At 37.3% G+C, this 23,236-nt stretch overlaps 1 protein-coding gene across 2 annotated transcripts in view; it reads right to left on the bottom strand.

The window, feature by feature from the left end:
* Nucleotides 1-19,120, bottom strand: part of fkbp8 (FKBP prolyl isomerase 8) — a 33,030-nt gene extending 13,910 nt beyond the window's left edge. The window contains exons 1-3 of one of the 2 annotated variants that reach the window (XM_039766816.1): nt 19,022-19,120; nt 17,627-17,878; nt 10,279-10,448 (exon numbers count right to left, since the gene is read on the bottom strand). In XM_039766816.1, the coding sequence (XP_039622750.1) occupies nt 10,279-10,448; nt 17,627-17,867 (411 nt within the window). In that variant the 5' untranslated portion in view covers nt 17,868-17,878; nt 19,022-19,120. The remainder of the gene's footprint in view (nt 1-10,278; nt 10,449-17,626; nt 17,879-19,021) is intronic. The other variant, XM_039766817.1, reaches the window with a different exon arrangement.
* Between the last annotated feature and the right edge of the window lie 4,116 nt (nt 19,121-23,236).

The raw sequence follows: 23,236 nt of genomic DNA, 5'->3' as shown, positions 1-23,236 counted from the left end.
CAATTTTTGTATTGTGGGAAGCTACTGCGTAAATCTATCCTGGATAAGGTGTAAGCCCATCACAGGTTACTGCAATGTGCACACTCACATTGTCACAATCTATCTATCTAACTTGAATGTGTTTCAGAAGTTGGGGAAAAGCACAGTACCTGGAGAAAAACCTGCACAGATCTCCAAAGTGATCACAGTGATAAGGGTGAGATTCAAATGCTACCTCCTGAAACTGTGAGGCAGTCCCAATAACCAACAGACCATGTACACTTTGTGTACAGTTAAATGTACTGTACTTCACACATAATTCTATCACATGCAATGCTACACATAAAAACAACCAGCATCTTTTTCTAAGTGAAAGTCAAGTGCAAGGTGTCTCTTAATGATAATCAGAGAGACTACAGGATACTACTTCTTTAGAGATATTTTGTCTTCTTGCTTTAAACATTACTTACTACCTCTACTAAATGTACTTTTACATGTAGCGTTTGCAGAAAATTTTACCAACAGGAAAAAAAAAAAGTCAAAGAAAGACTTGCCTATAAATAAAACTATTATTTTTATTATTATTATTATTAAATACCCCATAAAGTTGCCATTTTTCATCCAAAGATACTTGTACAGTATATGAGAAGGGAAGTGGTTTTTGATATCTTATTATACAAAATTTTTTTTAATCTGGTCTATTAGTCAAATTCTACAAGTTGTGGAACCTTTCCAGTGTGCAGCAAAAAATTATTATAATTGTTCTTTGTCTCCTTCAAAAAATAACGCAACACTGCAGCATTTACAAGTCACAAAATTCTAACTTCATGATGTACATTGCCTTGTCAACAAATGGTCTGGCCCTTGAAATTTATGCTGGGTTTCCATTTCTTGTCATCTTTTCTGTAGTCTTTTTGTAATAGTGTCATCTCCAGTCTAGCACATTGTACTACAGCTGAATGTTAAATTCACATATATTATGTTAAAAAGTAACAAGGAATAAAATCTACAAATCTCTAGAAAAAATATACAACAAGTTTAATGTTGCATCTTTTAGGAAACTGCAGATTATTCACATTTTATTTTCTGGAGTCTGTGACAATGTTTTATTAGACATAAATAATCACAAAAATGCTGTAAGTCTGAATTTTGCTATTTAAATTAACTAAGCTGTAAATGTACAATGTAGTCACATACATGATGTTAATCATTAACTAATCATTATATTTCAACAGTATCTTTATGTGTCTATAAATGTTATACTGCTTACCTGAGACAATTTAAATTTAGTGCATTTTACCAAATACCGTACATGAAACAGAACCTTGCACTGTCAAAGTTAATAATATCCAGCCACTTGTTTAAGCCACCGCAATACAGAGTCTTGGGGGAGGCAGTGGCTAGCCTGGTTGCCAGGGCACAGAGTGTAGACACTACTCCACCATATTCACATACAACTTCTCACAGTCTAGTAGATTTATAGTCTCATTGCTGTCACATGAACAATGAATTTTTAGTTGCAATTGCTAGTCAACGTGTCTTCACTCTCGTGCCATGAATAATTAGTTGAACTATAGTATGTTAACTCAACTCTTCTGTCTTCCTTACCTTAAAAATCTAACAACACATTTGTCATACCCTAGTAGAAAATGCTTATACCATATGTGGTAAAGTTTCCCACTACTGTACTTTTGTCCACTCGATAAGGACAATACTGCATCAATATAGAGTGGCTAATGAACCTACAGTAAGATGTACATTATCATGACGTTGGTCAAAATCGGCATACCTAGATAAAACTCACTGACCATGGGATAATACGGAAAAACTCCACACTGGCAAAGGTAGGACCAGAAATTCAACAAAGAGTATCAGAGTCAAAAGTGATTATTAAAAAAAACCCGTGGCACACTCAGATGTGCCACAAACAGTTGACTTGTCAATGTCCACAAACAATATACACAACAGAGTACTGTGTGGAGGATAACACAAGAGATTATGCTTAACCTGTATAGTGTACCAGCAATGCTTCAGGTGGAATGCTGTGTGCAGTTTTGACATCCATACTAGAAGGAGGACATAATACTTCTAGAGAAACTCCAAAGAAAACCTACTAGAATGTGGAACAACTGAAGGAGCTGAATAGGTTTAGTTTGTAACAATGAAGACTAGGAGGAGAAATTATAGAAGTATTTGATATTATCAAGGGAATATTTTAAGTGTTGATACTAGAGGTTACTTTTTTTTTTTTGTTCTTTATTTCGCCTTATACAATTTCTCGTATTAGGAATTTGTTAGTTTTCGCATACCCCTTGGGGTCAGAGCACAGGGTCAGCCATTGTACAGCACCCCTGGAGCAATTGAAGGTTAAGGGCCTTGCTCAAGGGCCCAGCTGAGTAGGATCTCTTTTGGCAGTGACGGAGATTCGAACCGGCAACCTTCGAGATACCAGTGCAGATCCTTAGCCTGAGTTGCCTAACAAGAACACAAGAGGAGGCACAAACAAAATGAAATTGTTAACAAATGTAAAACATTTCTCAAAATTTGACTGGAGAAACACAGAGCAAATTACAAATGGAACAATAATAATGGAGATGAGTCAGAGTACAGGAAAGTTGTGGAGGACTTCGTGTTGTGGTAAATTGACAACTACTTGCATCTCAACATCAGAAAGACAAAAGTGCTGGTGGTGGATTTTAGGTGTGCTAAGGAGCCTTTGAGACCTGTCACCATCCAAGGCAGGATGTGGAAGTGGTGCAGAGCTATGAGTACCTATGGATCCATATAAACAACAACCTGGACTAGGTCTGACAACACATTCGCTGTATAAGAAGGGTCTGAGAAGACTGTATTTGCTAAGGAAAACATGTGCAGCAAGCTACTCGAAAATGTCTATCAGTCCATACTAGCCGAGGTGGTCTGGGGAAGCAACTTGAGCTCAAAAGTGGCACAATACGTGAACAAACTTATCAGGAGAGCCTGTGCCATCACAGGGCAAGCCCTGGACACAATATAAGTTGTTGTAGAAAAGAAGATGGTGGCAAAATTGGATGCGGTCATGAAAAATATCCATAACCCCCCCCAACCAAGTTTATTTTGAAATACAGTTTTGACATATTTGAACAATATACATCAATTTATTTATATTTAATTATTCATTTTATGTTTCTGCTACTGTATGAATCTGAATTTCCCCTTGTTATTAACAAAGTTTATATAATCTAAATTAGTAAGCCTGAGAGTAGCACTTTCAGACCCTGAAATTTCACCCTGATGACATTTTTAGTAATCTTAAAACTGTACAAAACTGTCACAACAATGTTTTTACATGTTTTGAGCATAATAAACCATTTTATACTCCCATTGCATAAATTCAATATAAAAAGGCAGACAATTCTGAGAGCACAGACAACTGAAGACAAGATGGAGACTCTGTTCAAGGAGTCTCCCAGGGCAAGACAGATTCTCAAACAAGAATATACGTTGGGGGACAACCCATTAAAAAGTGCGTAGTGAACAGCAGTGAAATCTTGTGCTGAAAAGGCTACCTCCACAGGGCTTCTTCTTAAAACACCTGCTCCCAGTTTATCCAGTCTTTGCATCTGAAATCACATTTAGGGTTTCAGGGAGCGACCAAAACATATTGAGCAACAGACTTGATGCTGAGAGAAAATACAAAGCTAAAAAGAGCTCAGTAGCACAAGGTAACTGTAGCTTAATGATTAACTTGTACATTGCAATAAATGAGGACACAGGCAGACAGCCACACACATGTAGACCACCACAGTTACTGGGCTCCACATATTTGAAAAGTGCTTCTGTCAGCTATAATATTTTTTGTCATTTTACCTACCGTATCACTATATGACATAACAAAAGAAAACAGAAGTTAGATAAGCTTTGTGGTCTATGAATAAACAATATGTTAAAATGCTGCTGCAATTTTTATCATGGGATTTTTGTACTTCCAATTAGACAGTAATGTTGAACTTCTTTAGTTAAACTTCTTTAGTTATTCATTTAGACATGTAGTCAGAAGGTGGATGTTGTGCAGGCTCATCTACTGGTGGGGTTAGGCAGATTTGTTGATTTGTGTGTTTTGACTACCAAAATCCACTTCTCCCGTGGCTTTTTGTTATCAGCTGTCATATAGCAGCCCTTATGACAGCATGTGACACACCATTTTCTTCAAATGCATATTTTGTATTTCATATTTTCATGAATATAGGTGCCATTTCTTTCAAGCTTAGATGGACTCCTACACTGTCTTACTGAACAATACAGAACACACACGATACCTGCAACAACATATTGTTCACGTTTATCATTCCGCCATTGATGTTTGTATCCACTGATATCCTCCATTGATGCCATCAAATGCCAATGTATATAACCGGATGCTACATAAAGATTTTTCCCTTGCATCTCGTTATGTTTATTTTTCAAGCAGGTAATTTTAATTTTAAAATGTGCACTATGCTCTCTGCATACATGACACACATTCATGCATCTAACAGGGATTTTTCAAGGGACTTTGACTGCAGATAGTTCATTGTAAACAGATAATGAGAGCGCCTCTAATATTTGCAGTGCAAAATCACTGTCCCTTCTTTGAGTGCCACCTTAATGAGGCATTGGATTGCTATAGAAGTGACACTCAGTCAGCTAATTGTTCCTACCCATTTTTAAGCAAAATTCACTCACGGTTGTCTCTGGTTTTGGCGAGGCTACTGTTCAAGTGCATGCAGTGTGGCTGACAATTGCCTATTTGCCCCCTATCCAAGCAAGTGTCCCTGTAACTTAACAGTGCCCTGTTATGTTCAATGATTTAAAATCAACAGGTGCATTTCCTTAAATGGTTTTGTGTAGCCCTTTACTGGTTAAGCCAATACTTTCCCAAAAAATTCAAAGTAGATGTGCAAACTTTTACTAAAGCAAGATAAGTTACAACACAGGGAAGAAACATGTAGCCACTTTAACCTTAGAAAGCATGTGCGCTCCAGACAGTTTTCCTAATAGGACCACAGAGGGTTTTGCAGCACTGCACATTAAGTCACTCAGACTCAGTTGCATAACTATCACTTTGTGTAACAAGACAATATTAAGACCTAAGACCCAACCTCTGTTCAGGTAGCTTCAAGCCCCAAATTAGCACCTTTATCATAAAACTTAACAGGGCAAGACTAAACTTGCAATACTTTTTTTGTATTCAGTGTATTTTTCATTACTGCAGTTAAATATATCGTATTTGTAAGAAGTTTTCTTTATGTAGTCTTTTTCTTGATGAAGCTAAATTAAAAGTCACAAATATTAATGAAACAAGCCAGATAATCAGCAAGGGGATGAGGGAAAATAAAAATCTGTATTCAACTATCCAAAGTTCATCTGAACCTAAAGTTTGTGCTTCGTGGGTTTAGTACTGATTGGCACCCTGTCCAAGTATTATTTATACCTTGCACACAACAACTGCGGAGATGGCATCTAGCTGCCCCTTGAGCCTTCCCTGGATAAGCAGGTTAGCTGCTTTTGGTTTTAATTTAGTCTATGGTACAGTTTTTATCCATCCATATATATTATTTTTAGCATTTAGTTTTGCAAAAATGATTTAAAAGGATTAGCATTTTAGGTTACAACAATGCAAACTTCAGGAAGGAAACAGAAAATGTTAGTAAGCAAAAATCTGCTCAGGAGTTCCTGTTTCACTCAACTACATACTGAAAAGGGTGGGTTTATGGTGCATAAAGAATGATACTGCTGCCCCACCGCTCCAGAGTTTTGATATCAAATCTTAGCCCGGGCACATTGTGCGGTGCTTACACATTCTTCATATGTACATGTGAGTAATTCCTGTGAACTGTAGTTTCTCGTTCAAGGTAACTGGCAACTCTAAGGTTTTATTGACTGAATATAAATGTGGCCTGGACTGGCATCTCATACAAAGTCTGGCCCAGTGTAGGTCCTGATGTTGGTGGGTTACAAACAGATTCTAACAAATAAATTATATTTTGATCTGAAGGAGACAGAAAATTACAGCATGTTTCTTATTTTAAGGAATGCTTCCCTTGGTGAATGAAAAAGTTATGCCATCAAATATTTCTTTTATATGCAATAGGGATGCTCCTATCAGGTTTTTTCAAGGCCAATACTGATCACTGATTTCATGTTACCTAATTGGCTAATTCCGATACAGACTCAGATTTTTTTTTTCCTTTTTCCCTTAAAAATGTTTTACACTAACTCCTGCATAATTAGACACACAAAGACTTATGTCCTGTATTAAACTGTAATTTTTTAAATTATAGTCTTTAGGCTTATTTTTTAGTGACCATAAAATACCAAAATAAATAACATTTCCTTAAATTACATACTTTAATAAAATATGTATACAAATATGTATCCATAATAAATATGGCATAGAAGAATTTGCTTCTCATAATTATAAGCTGTCACATTGTTTCATTTTTTTCTGTAATGTATCTAAAACAAAAATATATATGTGTTGAGAATCAACTAAAATAATGTATCATATAAATGTGTGTAATCAATTGTGATTAATCACATTTAACATTAAAACGTACTTATAAAATTAATACTTAAATCTTGAAGTAAATACACACTGAACCACAAAAATAATATAGAATTAACAAAAAGAAATTTAAAAAAATAATAATGGCATAGTTTAAACGAAACAATGACCTTAAACCTGAACCTTTAACAAAATACTACTTCAGCAAGTACAAACTGAATTCAAATGCCTTCGTAAAAAGCAAGTTGAAAAGAAGGCAATAAGAAAGTGAAGCCAATATATTAATTATCAAATTAGCATAGCATATAAGACAACGTAAAAATCAAACAATCAAAACGGCTGTTGAAAGAATAAGCATCTCTTAAATGGGTATACATAAATACTATACTCTATCATTCATCTTGTCAACTGGTGCACTGTGGATATAACAGCGTAGTACCCTTGGATCCTGACCGGAGTAAGACATGTTCCTCAAAGGAGGTTAAGACCTATCCGAGGAAGACAGGACTACCTGGAAAAGACAACATAAAAGTAGCTCTGTGATCGCCGTTTTGCAGACACAGCACTTAGAGAGCACTTTAGCAGCCAGGAGATGTGTTTGGAGTCCATCTACCTGGGTGCATGCTTGCCAGTGACTCTCATAAAGCCAAGGGACAGTGGGCATATGAGTTGACTCTGACCCCGGGTCAGTGGAATGAGGCAGAGAGCTGTATGAGTGGGCAAAGGGACGAAGCAGCTGAAAAATGCATCCAAACAGCAAACTTTGAGCTACTTTTTTTGCCACTCCCTGTCCCCTCCCTTAAGACAATTTAGTACATGTACAGATTTAATACTTGTGTAGTTGGTAGAATCGTGCCTTGGGATTTTTTGGGTTAAAAAAGTGTGCCACCACAGAAAAACAGTTGAAAAACATTGTTCTAGCTATACCTTTGCTCAAGGCATGCTAAAAAAAGATCTGACACACACCATGTATTACTTGGATGGTTATGTTGTGTTCTTTGCATAAATTAGCGAAGATACTGCAAACTTAAACATGGAAAGGTATAATCATTACACTTCTATTTCGTAGAATTGTGTCATTATATTAGGGCAGTCAGCACTGTATGTCAGCTGGCAGACTGGTGAGTTAAATACAGAGGTACTAGAGACTTATTTTGGTTTTAGTGCCACTCAAGAGATAACTTATTTAGCACTTACTGTATGTGATGCGACTTTGATTCGATCTTTTTACAGAAACATGAAAAAAAAAAAAAGAGCGTAATTTTTACCTTTGCTACTTTTCTCTAACGTTGCACCAGGACTGCCGTTAAAAACCCACCCCATACCCTTTCTTCCACTCCCCTGCACCTATGTCAGTATGTATAAATCAAGAAAATGAACACCAGTGCTACATATTGACATGTGGCATATCATTGTGAACCACATAATACAAAATGGCAAATCATTAAAAGAAAATGTTATTTCATACAATTTTTAAATGTTGTAAATAAATACTGTATTGGATGAGTATGTAATTATTTAGGTACACACTTTACTTATTTGTACTATTGTTTAATAATGTGAAATAAGGTGACCAAGCAATGTGAAACAAAGTGACCAAAGAACTGTGCCCGAGGTGTTTGCCTTTGCCGATCCTGGATGTGAAAGTATTGTGACAGATGGCCATGGTTCTTTTCTGGCCAGAAGGTCAATGTACTGGAAAGACCGGGGGAGCAGACATGCACAGGACACTGCCTCCCCCAGAGCACTAGATGGCAGGCACCCTAAGTTGCAGCGGCATCTCAGGTTCCTGCAAGGCTTCATGGGAACAGCACTGTTGGCTTCTGTGAGGGCTGCCAGGGGAAGCTCCACAGCTGTAATTTGTGTTTCCACCACACCTGGGAGTCCTTTCAGATAATGCTGATGAGCCACCTAAAATGCTCCCAGGTACAGCATAAAAGTGGAGGTGGAAGGAAGAAGAGAAAAGGAAGAAGCAAAGAAAGTGTTGGTTTACTGTGCAGGAAGTTTGCAGCAAAAATAAATAAATAATGCACGCTGGCTCAGCTACCGCAATGCAACTAATTTACCACAAAGCTTAGAAAAGCAGAAGCTGAAAAGATCATTTTCTGTGATTGGCCAATATACCAATCAAGTCTTTTTCTGTGAAAATCGGCTCAGCTCAGCTCAGCAGTCAATCAATCAGAGCATCCCTAATATTTACATGATGCAGACTATCCATTTTCCAGGCACAATGCAGTTATGAGCCAACAGGTACTGTAACACTGCTGTTATCACAGCACTTTAATTATTACTTTAGCCATCTTCTTTGTGCTCTGCTGAAAACACACTCTGCTATTAAAGACCACCCCCATGACTCTCCTCAGTGCTCAGTACTGTGGAAATCCGTATACTGAAACATGCGTGTATGCACGTACCCTATTAGTTTTTTTTTCTCATAGACATTAACAAAACAATATGCAAGAATTTAGTCAGGCATTCTGAACATACTTATAGATTTGAGAGCAAAAAAAAAACGGGAGTGCTCGCACCCAGGCTTAGTACACTAAAGAACCCACAACCACAACAAATCCAATCAAGGTAATATATTGAACAATTATTATAAAAGTAAAACTGAATAAATCAGATTCTGCAGCTGCATGAATAAAAGGTAAAGTACCACTTCCAGTTAACAAAATAGCACAAACGTTGATAGCAATCTACATTTTGTACATAATACTTGTATGCAAAATTTTATTGATCTAAGTTAGCATTTCCCAAACTTGGTCCTGGGGACCCCCTGTGGCTGTAGGTTTTCGTTCCAAACAGCTTCTGCTTTTAATTGAACTCCTGGGCTAATTAAGTGAACTGATATTTCCCACGTTCTGTGTTTAGGGAACAATATAGAAATTAGAAAACTAAGTTTGCTAAAAAAAAAAATATTAAAATATACCAAGCAGTTATATAGGAATAGTATTTTTTGCCTTAACAATATTTTCATCTTGATTTTCCTTCTACTTTTCTCGGTGTTCTATTTGTTTAATTAATCCATTATTTACTAATTAGTGGGTCTGACTCTAAAGTAGTTGCAGCCTTTGATTTTTCAGTGTTGTTTGCCTGGGTGTCTGATCTGCTCGTTTTAAATTGTCATTATTAAGATACAACAAAGGGGGAAAAATTGCACACAGAAAGGGCAAAGTATAATGAAATCAACAAAAGAGAGTTAAGCATTTAAATCTATAGCAAAAGCAGAAAGGTTTCTATATGTCTTATAAATGTAAAAATCACGTCTATGTGCTTTTCGGAATGTCGAATAAAAGAAACAAATACCAGCTAATTAAATGAGATCAGTGCTATCAGGTGTTGTCACTGATTAGGGATCCAGTTGGAACAAAAACCTGCAGCCACAGGGGGTTCCCAGGACTGAATTTGGGAAACACTGATCTAAGTGAAAGCGTACTCAAGTTATTGTGTTTATACACACACACACACACACACACACACACACACACACAATTCCAAAAATGGTATTTTTTAAATCCGGGAGGCCTAAAACGTCAAGATTCATCAAAATCTTGAAAATGGAATTTTTGGAGGATTCTAATACTTTACCCTGTAGTTTGTATAAAAGAAAGTCAGGCTTTAATATTAAAAAAAAAGGTCAAAGTGCAAAAATGGAAGGAAAAAAAGAAAACAAAGAATATGTTTAGTCTCCTAACAAAAACACTGAGGTAAGAAGTGCTTTTAAGCAAATAAGAAAGTAAGTGATGTTATCATGCAGTCTGCACATAGGTTACCTGCATTACATCACCATCTCCCAAGGTGAAAGAGAGACTTTCCCGATCATCTAAAACAGTTCCATTTTCCAGCATGGTTTTTAAGCGAATTGTAACAAGCTGGCCTCTCTTTGGTCTTGTATCCTCTCCTTGGCCAACAACCAAAATCTTTTTCATTAGCAATTTGGTTCCTGTACAGTAAAATGAGAACATATTCAAATGTTATTAGACAACATAAACTGTAAATGCAACAGACACAATAAAATGAATATGCAACAGATCACGCTGATTTTAGATACATGACATATAATGCAAACTTTTGAAACTTATGCCCGATTCTGTAAACTCACTGTGAACTTACCTTCATATTTTCATGGCCACTGATAGTTTAGCGTCACCAGTTTAAAAAAAAAAAAAAAAATGTGCATACCTTCCAAATCAGAGAATAATTCTGCGGACTCAGTAAAAAATTCACACAGTTACAAATCTTGCCAACCTGGCACAGTGATTGGCCAGTTCTCAGAAAATCTTACACAACACCGTTGGCCAATGTACCACTATGAAGCCTTCAGTAATTGTACCTCCTTGAAAATATATCATGCTGTTACCAAGGATGAAGATGAATTAATAAATTACTATCAATATATCAAATCCATAATCAAACTCTATAAATACTAAATAAAAATGCAGACTAGATTAAATGACATTTGGCAACTGCTGCCTTTCCACTAGCCAATCACAAGTAACATCTTATGAGAGGTGCTGTAATAATACTTAACTTTAAAATAAACAAACAACATTTACTTATATAATTGCATTACATTAGTGATTTACATTTCCCAGAATTACCAAAATGTGATTCTCTTCACTGCTGTCCAGCTTTTGATACACTACAAATAAGAGCTATAAGATGGAATATCCCTTTTCTAATTTAATTTAAATGTATTTAAAAAAATAATAATAATAAGGTAAAATGTGACAAAAAGAACAGCTATTTGTTTAGTTTCTGCATTATTTTACTCCCACCACACTGTGCAAATCATTTCCAAAACAACCCATTAATGTTCTAAAACAATTAACTTTTTTGATCAACAATAAAACAGACAGAATTCTGTTTCTTAAACAAACCCATCATAATGCACTTTGGGAAAGATTTTTCTTTGCGACTAATATGCTTCCTGGGTTTGCAGATGTACTAGCGACAGATTATTAAGTATGTCTCTGGCCCCATAAACATACTGTTTAGGTTCTGATCCCATTCCAGTTCATTGTTAAACCTGAGGTACATGACTGTTTAATATTAAAACAGTATTCAAAGCAGCAAAAAAAGTTGGTATCTCTTCTAATTAAAGATAATAGAAACTACCATGTTTCTGATTTTCCTTCCATTATAGGGGGTTTACAATTCAGGCAATGCTTATTTTAGCTACCAAAGTTGCTCACTTGACACACATCACCTAAAACAGTAACATACAATAAAAGAGTATTCAGGGAATTTGTATTACATTTTTACTGCTGCACTAGTTAAAAAAAAAAAAGTTCATGTTGTTCTTGACTGCTGCTCTTGCTTGCAGCACTCAACAAAGCCGAACGTGCTGCAAAGAATCTAACTGAGCAGCCTTTTTTTTTAACATGTTTTCATTTACCTTTGAAACTAGGTGCTTATAGAGGTTTGCTTTAAAAATGTGCTCTATACTGCTTGTTAACTTTTTGCTTTCCTCATAAATACAGAACCAACTTTTATAATGTTTTTATGATACATTGCTTTGAATAAGAGTGTCTGTTCAATAAAAAAAGAAAAAATTACAATGACAACAAATATTTAAAGCCCATTAACCCTCTGAAGTCATTTCAATTTATTGTCCGGTGCACACATACGATATACAGTACTGTTTAACTTAATGTCTAGCTACGGAAGTAATTGAGCTTTTTGGGGTTACCCCCACATTTTGACCCTCAAGACCTTCATTTTTATGACATTTTTGGACAACATTTTGGGCAGGAAACTACACAATTTAGAAGTATTTGAAGTTGCGCATGACACATCAACCAACCCCAGGGGTTCACCCCCAATGGGATACAAGGAGTGAAAGTTGCTCCTGTTCACAACACAGTATTAGGGATTGGTAATACAGTATAGGTATGTAAAGTGTCGTTTTATGCTAGTTCAAGGTTGCTGATCACAAATATAATAATCATTTTTGATATATGATTCTTTATCGGAGGTCCTAGCAATCTACAAGTCATGTCCAAAAGGTTAAAATGATACATTTCAAGCCTAAGCATGTGGGGTATCATTTTAGACTATTTTAAGGACAGTGATTACAAATACCATGCTATTAGATTTCTATCTCTCTATGGACCTCTGTCATGGAGTTGAAAGTGACAAATATTTAATTTACAATAAAGAATATTTAGACTTTAAAAATATAATCTGAAGCACAAATTCTGATAATTAAATATGTGATGCAACTATTCTTGTTTACTATGTACTTCTACCTCATCTCATGAAGTAAATCATTACATTTCTTATGAACACCCCCAAGTAGGGCAAATTACGCTAAATCAGATTTCTAACTCATAAAAATGAAGGACTTATTTTTTTTATATGCATACAGTAAATACTGTAAAAGAGCAATGGGCAGAGACAGTATGTATTCTGGCCTCCAGAAGCAAAAACAAGCATAGATGAGATTTAAAAAAAAAAATGACACTAATTGTGTTTATTGTCTTTGAGCAATTTGAAGACATTTTGTCTGTGCTTACGTTCTACAAGTTGAAAGAGACAGGCCGTAGTGCACCACTCATTGTTTGTTCTCTTTGATTATGTTACAGACCTAAGAATCCTGTTGTTGTGAAGGGTTTCATTTTTTTTAGGCGTTACACAGTTTTCACATCTGACTTGGAAGCAAAAGTTTACAAGTCTTAAGTACTGCATGCTTTACCAATGCACTAAAGCAGGGGTCCTCAATCCCAGTCCTGGAGAGCTGCAGTGGCTGCAGGTTTTTGTTCTGACCTGGTTGCTTAATTAGAAAGCAATTCTTGCCAATAAAGCACAAACAAGCTATGAAATTAAATTAACTCTGCTATGTCAGGTCATTCTCATATACTAGATTTTCTTTCCCTTTCTATCATGCAAATGATTTGAAGGCTAAAATGGACGAGTAATTCTCAGTCCTTCACTTTTTTCTCTTCGTTTTTCTTCCAAGTATTTAATTAAACCCAATAGTGCAGATAAATACACACAGGTGTAAATGTAAATAAGCTAAATGGAGAAATGCTGCTCTCTCTTGTCATTTGCATGTTATTGATAATAAGGAGCAATTAAAATAGCTGTTTAAGACAAAATTAAGCAATAAGGGCTCAAAATCACTAAAGCGAAGCAGAAGTGTTACTTTAGCAATAAGTGCTTTTTATTAAGCAACTGGGTTGGAGCAAAAACCTGCAGCCACTGCGGCTCTCCAGGACCGTGATTGAGGACCCCTGCACTAAAGCAAAAAATATAAAATATAAATATTAATTAAAAAAAATCTAATTACAGCAAATACAGTACAAACATAAATGTGCAACCCAGAATGTTTAACTTGCATGCAAACGTATTTGCATATACTGCATAGTTAACTTTTAAAAATAAATATTTGTATCTGTAGTTTTTGGCAAATGTGACAGCCCTACTGCACATTGCATATGTGTTTACTTAGTTCCATATCTGCTTTTTTCAATGTATTAACTGATGGTGCCAGTTTGCTCTATTCAGCCTAAACGGTTGTGTAAATCTTATTGATTACTGCGAGGTCTGATAGCTGTCTTAAACTTCATGGAGACATCAAAAACATACTGAGTTGTGGACCAGGCAAAAAGAATTTTAGGCAATTGCTTGATTGTATGGTAGAGATGGAAGTGGTGATGCTTATGCAATGTAACAGAAACGGCTATTATTATACAGCATATCTACATAGTAGTTTGCCAAAAAAAATAAATTAAAAAAAAACATATCTATAAACCACAGCTAATAACACAACTGCTGGAAAATCCAAAATGCCATGTACACCTTTTCTTGTGTCATACAATTGAAAAATGTCTTAAGTTTTCAGCACTGAATGGACTTCCGTCAGCATTCAACCTTTTATACAAAATGTTTCATTAAATGCATGCACCATCATGAGGCACTTTATTCCAGTCGCTCTCAAATACTGGGTCACAGGTTGCCATCGACGGTCATGAATAAGCCATTTCAGCAACTCGGTATCAGTGAAATAATCCTCACCCCCACCACTCCACTGGCCTGCCTAAAGTGACTGACTAGGCTATGCAGTATTTTTCCCCATTACCAACAGCATTTGTTTCACTAAGGATAAACATCCACACTAACTCCCCCCCCACCACCGGGTTTTCTAACTGCACTTGTTTCACCAAGAGGGACCCAAAACTACTATTAATTTGCTATCTGTGTGGCATCTGTGATTGTAAAATAATAACACAAGGTGTTGTGGGCATAAATGTTGAGAAACACTGTTTTACCCTACAGTAAACAGTATTTCTTTACATTGACAAAATTATTCCCCACAACCCTGAAGTGGACAAGTAGGTTAAAAAATATACAGTACAGGCCAAAAGTAAGGACACACCTCCTCATTCAATGTGTTTTCTTTATTTTCATGACCATTTACATTGGTAGATTCTCACTGAAGGCATCAAAACTATGAATGAACACATGTGGAGTTATGTACTTAACAAAAAAAGGTGAAATAACTGAAAACATGTTTTATATTCTAGTTTCTTCAAAACAGCCACCCTTTGCTCTGATTACTGCTTTGCACACTCTTGGCATTCTCTCGATGAGCTTCAACAGGTAGTCTCACCTGAAATGGTTTTCACTTCACAGGTGTGCCTTATCAGGGTTATTTAGTGGAATTTCTTGCTTTATCAATGGGGTTGGGACCAGCAGTTGTCTTGTGCAGAAGTCAGGTTAGTTGGACGATCATTTATTTTTCAACAGGACAATGACCCCAAATACACCTCCAGGCTGTGAAGGGGCTATTTGACCAAGAAGGAGAGTGATGGAGTGCTGTAAATGGTCATGAAAATAACGAAAACACATTGAATGAGGAGGCGTGTCCAAATTTTTGGCCTGTACTGTATATGAACAGATGTCCACTATACCATAATTTAGTTAACCTGTGCATTCATATCTTGAAGCCAGATATATACCCTGCACCCAGACACACTCATCCTACCACTAAAACATTTTGTCTGATTCATGGTGCTCTTGAACGTTTTGTATCAAAACTGAGCTCTGCTTTCATGTTTGTGGGATACATTTAAAAACAAGTCTCAGACTATTTACAAGGTAATCCAAAATTCTTCATTTGTAACTTTTTTTCACTCTATTAACTCGTTGACTAATATCGTGTCACCTTCACCAGAATAAAATGATAAATGGACACTGGTAAACAAAAGTCATAAGCTGCACCAATGCTGCTTTGCGTTTTCTCTCTCACACTGAGGTTGTGATTTTTTAGAACTACAAAGACAAAAAGTAAAATGTAATCCCTTAAACTGAATTATCAAATGATAAGTTCGGTGGTGAGAATTAAAATACATAGGTTTCCAGTCCAGTTATTGGGGCTGATGTAGATGATTTGACTACTGTGTGTCAGAGGGCAATGTTAAAGAAACTGGAAACCATCTCAACTAATGACAGTCATCCATTACATGTAGAACTAAAGTTCGGTAAATCAAGGAGGATAGTCGCTTTGAAAACCCACACAAATCGCTCCACAAACTCCTTTCTTCCTAGTGCCATATGACTTTTCAATAAGAAATATCAGAGATAATGATTAAGGTTTTGATATATATCCAGTAACCTTTTATTTATTTTTTTGGTGTAAATATGCCTTACCTTAACCTTTCTTGATTCTATTTGTTTTATTTCATTCTGTCTGTTATTAGATGCAACTGAGAAGGCAAGTTTCAGGTTTTCTTGTGTAAACATGACTAAATAAAGAAACCTTAAACCTTATCCCATGTGAAATACAGAGTGCTTACCCTAAAAAATAGACCTGGATCAAACTCTACAAATAGCATGTATGAGCATGATTTTAGTGTATGTGATCATGATGCCGATCAGAATGATCCTTCTTGAAACAGCACACAGGACCAGATCAGCCCAATGCTGTAGTATTTAAACCACATTATAATAACTATGGAAGTAGTAATATACTGTTGAAATATGGCAAATTTAGTATTGCACCTAGGGAAACAAGATAGAAATATGTGAATGGGCCTTGCAATGAACTTGAGCCCTATCTAGGATTGTTACCTCCCTTGCTCCTAATATAAGGTTTGGCCCCTGGAGGCCCTGAATTGGATTAAGTAGTTTTGAAAATACTACATTATGATGAATCTGAGTTTAGCAGGCAGAAAAAATTTTCTTCTCTTGTGCTCTACAGAAGTATTAGAAGGTCTGATCATTTTACGTATTACGCTTGTTAGAGATAAGTGCAGCTTGTCTGTCTATTTTACCAAAATCAAAAACAAAAAAAAGGATTTAATTATCTGCATTGAACTATAAACACAACAGGGTAACAGTGAGCTTGAGCCTATTTCAGCAGTATCTCGTGCAAACTAGTAGCAAACCTTGAATGAGCTGCCAACTCATTACAGTTCACTCTCCCGCAGACATTATTTGTCATTCATCCAGGACTAATTCAAAGGAAAACCTGTACCTAAACTGTATGTCTTCAAGATGCAGGAGCAGACTGCAGTAACTACAGAAAACACTTGTGGAGAACATTCAGACACTAACCAAACTAGGATATGAACACAGATCTCTGCATATGGGAGGCAGACGTTGTCACCTCTGTGCCACCATGTCACACCTAACACCACTTGATGTCTCCAGTACAGGGCTGTGGTAGACTAGAACTGTAACTTCCAAGTATCAATGTGGGCTATGCCACATTTCTCTGAATCTTTGATGGGCAAATATCAGTGTGGGCCCCTGACCTGGAGCACAGGTTACCTTCAGGGCTCTGCTCAGTTTCCTCTCCCAACAATACTGACTGCACCTCCAGTGACCTACCTGTTAAACTGCTGAATCTGGTTGATGACACCACCGTGATTGGCCTGATCACAGACAGGGATGAGGTGCCATATCAAAGACAGGTTGATTGACTGGCCAGTTTGAGTTCCCTCAACAATCTTACATTAAATTCCTTTAAACCAGTTGAAATTATTGTAGATTTAAGGAGACACATCTCAGCTACCACACCTCTATTTACAAATGATGTCACGGTGAGCAAAGTGGAATGTCATGCCTCCATCAAAAACCAGCTTGTACTTAACTCTAATAAATGTCTGTGCATACCTAGCACCTCCATCCATTCATCCACTGTCTCCTGCACCTGTACAGTTTCTTTCCTTTGTTCAGTTTTTGTTATCTTCTCTCTTTCCGCATTTTCTAAGGGTGGGAGATCACTGAGATCATTCTCATCATCCTCACTGAGCATCTCAAAGTCCTCGCCATTATCAAGAAGGGTTGCCTTGTCACAAGGTTCACTCTTGCTCTCTGGAGGACCAAGCTGGATCTCTTCTTTAACAGCAGCCATTGTGGCAAAACCTAAACAGCAAGGAAAAAAAAAATGGAACTGCTGAGAAACTTTGAGACAGAGCAATCTACATAATTTTCAGACAATTGCCAACCTGGTGGTCACATTTTACCATCTTATTTTCAAGAGGACAAAATATTTTGCACATATCACACTCCCAACAGTCCAGTTTACAAAATAAATAACTGGATTGTTTACAAAAAAAAAAAATATAGACACACAATTCAAGCATGCTACAGCTTTTCTACAGATAAAGTTGAAATATATTAAAGTTTCTTAGTTGCACCTGATACAATGGGGTAAATGTTGTTGCCTTTACTTGTTTTTGTCACACATAACATGCTTTGTTTATTTAATCTGCTATCAAAATAGCATGAATCGGACACTAAAACCAAACCTTCACCTTGTGGAAAACAAGAGGGAGGCCAACATAACTTGAGTCCAAACAATGTCATAAAAGTATCCCCATGCTGAGAACATTCTGCTGGATTTACAGTGGACATGGACTCCATGGGTAGGCATTGGGAAGTTTAAAGGTTTCATTGGGGTAATTGTTCTGAAAAACGTGGATCTGAACAATTCCTAAATTGACTTTTAACACCACTACGCTGGCTTCAATATGAGGAATGCAAACAGAGGGAAGTAGATAAACGAAACACTTCATAAATGCATGCAAAAACATTTACTTTCCAGCACGCTATATGTATGACTTTGCCGTGATTGCCCCGTCAGCTTTCTGGACAAACCTGGTCGTTGCTCAGAGTTTGCAATGTCTCGTCCATCATTTCTATGTGGGGATGGCAACAAAATGGAGAAAAAAATATATGGGGCCACAATCTGAAAGGAGCTATATAACACACAAGACCCGTTTGACTTGATTAAAAAACAGCCGTAACGCAAGTTTAACTTGAAATTCGTTAAGAGTCTGCAGACAGACATCATAACCACTTATATAACAGTATCCTTTGACACTGACCCATTCGGGACATCGATATACCTACGTAATCCCAATAAGCCAGGCCTTAGCGAGGCTTCGAGGTCTCAGCATCACTGCGAACACCTACTTATTTATCACTGAATGAAACCGTAAACCTCTCGTCTACACCTACTCAAGCAACACTCCTCTCCCCCCACCTTCCCATGTTCTTCCTCACCTCGCTGCTAAAAATATAAAACCGACCCTCTCGTCGCCTTCCAGCTACGTCAGCTTGACAGCCCGTCTCCTCCTGATGGTCACCTTGGCCTATGGAACAGAAAACTATGTCGATACAGCACCGCCTTTCCCAACGCTGATTGGACCGCACTTTCTAAAGTCTTTTTTTATTGGATAATTTTAATGTCAGTTAACTTGTTGGGACCATAGAGTTATTTTTTAACGCACGTGTTTGTTCTCCCGCTGTACTGAAAACATCGCAGAAATAAGTAGAAAAGGCTGGCGGCCATCTTACCTGGGGTGAGGATCAAGATCAATTATACGTGACACCCTTCTGAAGCAGTTTCTAATTTGAATAATTTTGTAACCTAAGAAATTTTTTCAAAGCATGGAATTCTGGAGGCCTACATTTTTCTATTTGTTTAAAATGCAATGAATCTTCTAATCTGAAGCTAATTCTGACAAAGAAAAGAGTTATACTCTTTTATAATATATATATATATATATTTTATAAGTTATACTCAGGAGCTATATTTCCAAAATCGCAGATTGGGACAGCCAAATTTTTGGAACAACCCAAAAAGAGTTGTTAAGGAACTAAGATCATTTTAATTAGATTATAATTATAGATATGTAAACATATAATCTAAACATAAAGTGTCACATGATCTGTTCATTTTAATACCTATGCTTATTAGAGATAACTGCAATCAATCTATCTATCTATCTATCTATCTATCTATCATAGAGTGCCTATCTATCTATCTATCTATCTATCTATCTATCTATCTATCTATCTAACTAACTAACTAACTAACTAACTAATCATTGTCACACACATGTGTATAGAGGACATCTTGAAGGCACGTCAAATTCTAATATTTCAACCCAAGATAGAGTATGGATGTTAACATCAACTGCCTGGTCTTTATTTATCTGCAGTTTCAACGCTTGTTCCAGAGAGTACCAGTCTCCCACACCATATGAACCTCTTTAAAGTCAGAAGTCTGTGTTCAGTTTGAAACCAACCCTGAAGGAAGTCATAGCGCTCTCAATGACCTGAAGGATTCTCTGTTTGTTTGCACCTTTAGTGCTGTTTTTTTTTTTCTTTTTTGCTGCAATTTGTAAATGGGTTTCTCCTCTTGGAGCCTCCAAACCTTCATCTGCTGTGACAGATGGGAGGTACCACTGAGCTCCAAACCCAGGACACAACCAACACAATTACAGTCACAGGTTTAAAATGGGTTTTTATTATCAAAATAATTCACAAAGGTTTCATCCAAGGTTGCACAAGCACAATAATGAGCAAATTCTTCTTCCTTCCTTCCTTCTCTTTCCTCACTGTCCACCTCCCTCCAGTGAGTGTTGCCTTCCTTATACCCAACTAACTGACTAAATCGGAGGAGGCTGGATGGCTTTCTTTTATTGGCCAGTTTATACTTCACGCTCAGAATGTGCATGTTCACGCATAATGGCTGGCACGCATCCCCAGCATTAATTTGACGTGTCCTCTGGGCATGTCCTCAGAACTTAAGTCGGACCTGGTAGTACCTCCAGTGCCAGGGATAGCCTGATAGAAGCACTTCTGGATCAAGTGTAAGTGCTGAAAAACAGGGATCATGAATCCCCACTGCACTGTATTGGAGATAAACATATTCTGGAATAGGAACCTTCCCCCATTGCTCATTTGTTTTCTCTTCCCATATCTATCTATCTATCTATCTATCTATCTATCTATCTATCTATCTATCTATCTATCTATCTATCTATCTATCTATCATGCCCATAGGGGACTGGGCAGTCTAATGGTCTGGAATGCCTACAGATTTTAGGCACAAGTTCCACAAGCATCAGGTTGAAAGTATTAGCAAACCTTGAATAAGATATCAGCTCGTTACAGTTCAGTCTCACAGAGAAACTCACTGTCATTCATCCAGGGCTAACTGAAATATAAAACACACATGTGACTTTTAGACATGGGGTTTGTCAGATTTGCTGACCACAGTTGCTGATTGCAGGAGCATGTCAATTTAAATAACTAAATCACTGGGCATCTCAAATTTAATGACTATCTGCTGACCTTACAGCACAGTCATGCCCTTTTTGAGACAGCCAGTATAGTGCTACTTGATGGAGCTGGGGCCATATATTGTAAAGAGTTTATAGGTACAACAAGTTTATCTGCAATGTTCGCCTTTCTCTGCCTTTTCCATTCTGTTGGAGTAGGTAAAACATAAGACATGAAATAGATAAGCTTCTCGTCAGTTCTGGAGGTTCAAAACACCTGTGTTCCTTATTTCTTGTTGCTGAATGATATGTATTGAACTTCTGAATGAACATTCATTGCTTGTCATCTCTCATGCACTCAGAACCTGCCACTACAACTAAATACAATATCAAGCTTATCTGATTTTTTTTAGGAGCGAGTCATGGGCTAGTTGAAGTGAATCTCTGGGTATGTCACATTACAAGACTGCCCTCATGGGAGCGCACCACTGACTGCCTCTGACTCACTAAGATTATGTAAATGGACATTATGACTAAAAATCACTGGAAAACTCATCTAGTCTAACATGGCCTTAACCTTAACCCAGCTTTCTTGTTGCCTAGAAGTGCTTCCAACTGGCCATGTAACATCATTGGAAGTATTCCCAGGTTTGCTTTAAGGAGTCGGGGCGAAGTGGGCAGCACTCAATTGGAGGATGGAAGGAGGAAGATCCATTGCTTTATGGTGTTTGTAATTGTTTTTGTGGCATGTTATTGGAAGGAGAGTTGGAGAGGTGCTCAGAAAAGGAATAAAAATCCTTTACTGCGTCTGTGGTATGGGGTTCTCTGGCAACCTCTTGTGGTCACGGCACCAACAGGTAATTGCTCTTCCTCTCACATTTCCATGGCATGCTTGCCAGTTGATTTTGCAGCTCAGAAATTGCCCTGAGCGTGATTGTGCATGAGAAGTTCCAGCTATGGACTGGCACCCAGTACAAGGTTGGGTCCTACCTTATGCCAATTGTTGCAGACATGACATCAAGACCTTGTAAACCTGAATTTGATTAAGGAGATTTGAGAAATAACAAATAGATAAGTAAGAGTGTTTTGATGCCACTCTGAAATGGGTAATCATTCTTTAAAACCTTGTGTTGGCAAAAATGGATACTTAAAATTAATGAATGTGTGAGTATGTTTGTCCTTCTATGGACTGGCTCCGCTTCCATCAATGCTTAGTAATTGGCATAAGAATCTACTAAAATAAACTTCCTTTTGCGATCCTATGTAATCATGTGATGACTGGCATCATCAAATACTACGTGTTGACCCTCAACAAAACTACTTCACAAGGTGGTCTGCTGAGCCCCCTTCTGCACTCTTTGTTCATCTCTGACTGCATGGTCAAATAATGACAAGATTACTTACAGGGTCTACCTGCTGACTATGTGGTGCCAGGACAATAATCTCATTATTAGCTGGACACAGTGTTCAGGAAGAAGAAAGCAGAACACACTTCTAGCTACATCAGAGAGGATGCTGTTGAAAGAGTAAGCAGGTTCATGTTTTCTTGGAATGACTCTCACTAAGTGACTATCACTGAGGAACTGAAGCTGGCACAGCACATATCATCTCTTGACAGAAAGGCTCATCCATGTCTCTGCTTCCTCAGGTGTCCAAAGGCAACTTGTGATTCTTCTTCTGTTGAACTTCTACAGGTGCACAATGGAGTCCATCTTCACTGGCTGAATTACATTCTGATACTGCACTTGCTCGGCTCAAGGACATAAAGTAGTACAGAGGGTGATGAAGGTGGCACAGAATATTTCTAACACTGAGCTCCCTTCACTTCAGGACATACACAACACTTGCTGCCTTAGAAAGGCAAATACAAGAGGTTTAAAGATCTCATCCATCCTGCATAACCACTTTTCTTACTCCTTCCTTCTGGCAAATGGTACAAGTGCTTTGGAATTTGAACAAGTAGATTCAGGGACAGTTTCTACCCATAAGTCGCATAAGGTTGCTGAACAGACAATCGTAAGAACAGCTATTGAAATGCAACCAACAGCATGTATAAATATGTAATACTTGCAAATACACTCACTGAACAAATTATTAGGAACACCTGTACACCTGTTTATCCATGCAGTTATCTAATCATCCAATTAAGTGGCAGCAGCACAATGCATACAGGCATGTGGATACAGATCAGGAGCTTCAGTTAATGTTC

This window comes from Polypterus senegalus, chromosome 10 (assembly GCF_016835505.1).
Source record: "Polypterus senegalus isolate Bchr_013 chromosome 10, ASM1683550v1, whole genome shotgun sequence".
In the NCBI taxonomy this organism is placed as follows: domain Eukaryota; kingdom Metazoa; phylum Chordata; class Cladistia; order Polypteriformes; family Polypteridae; genus Polypterus; species Polypterus senegalus.
This window is presented reverse-complemented; position numbering and strand designations above follow the sequence as displayed.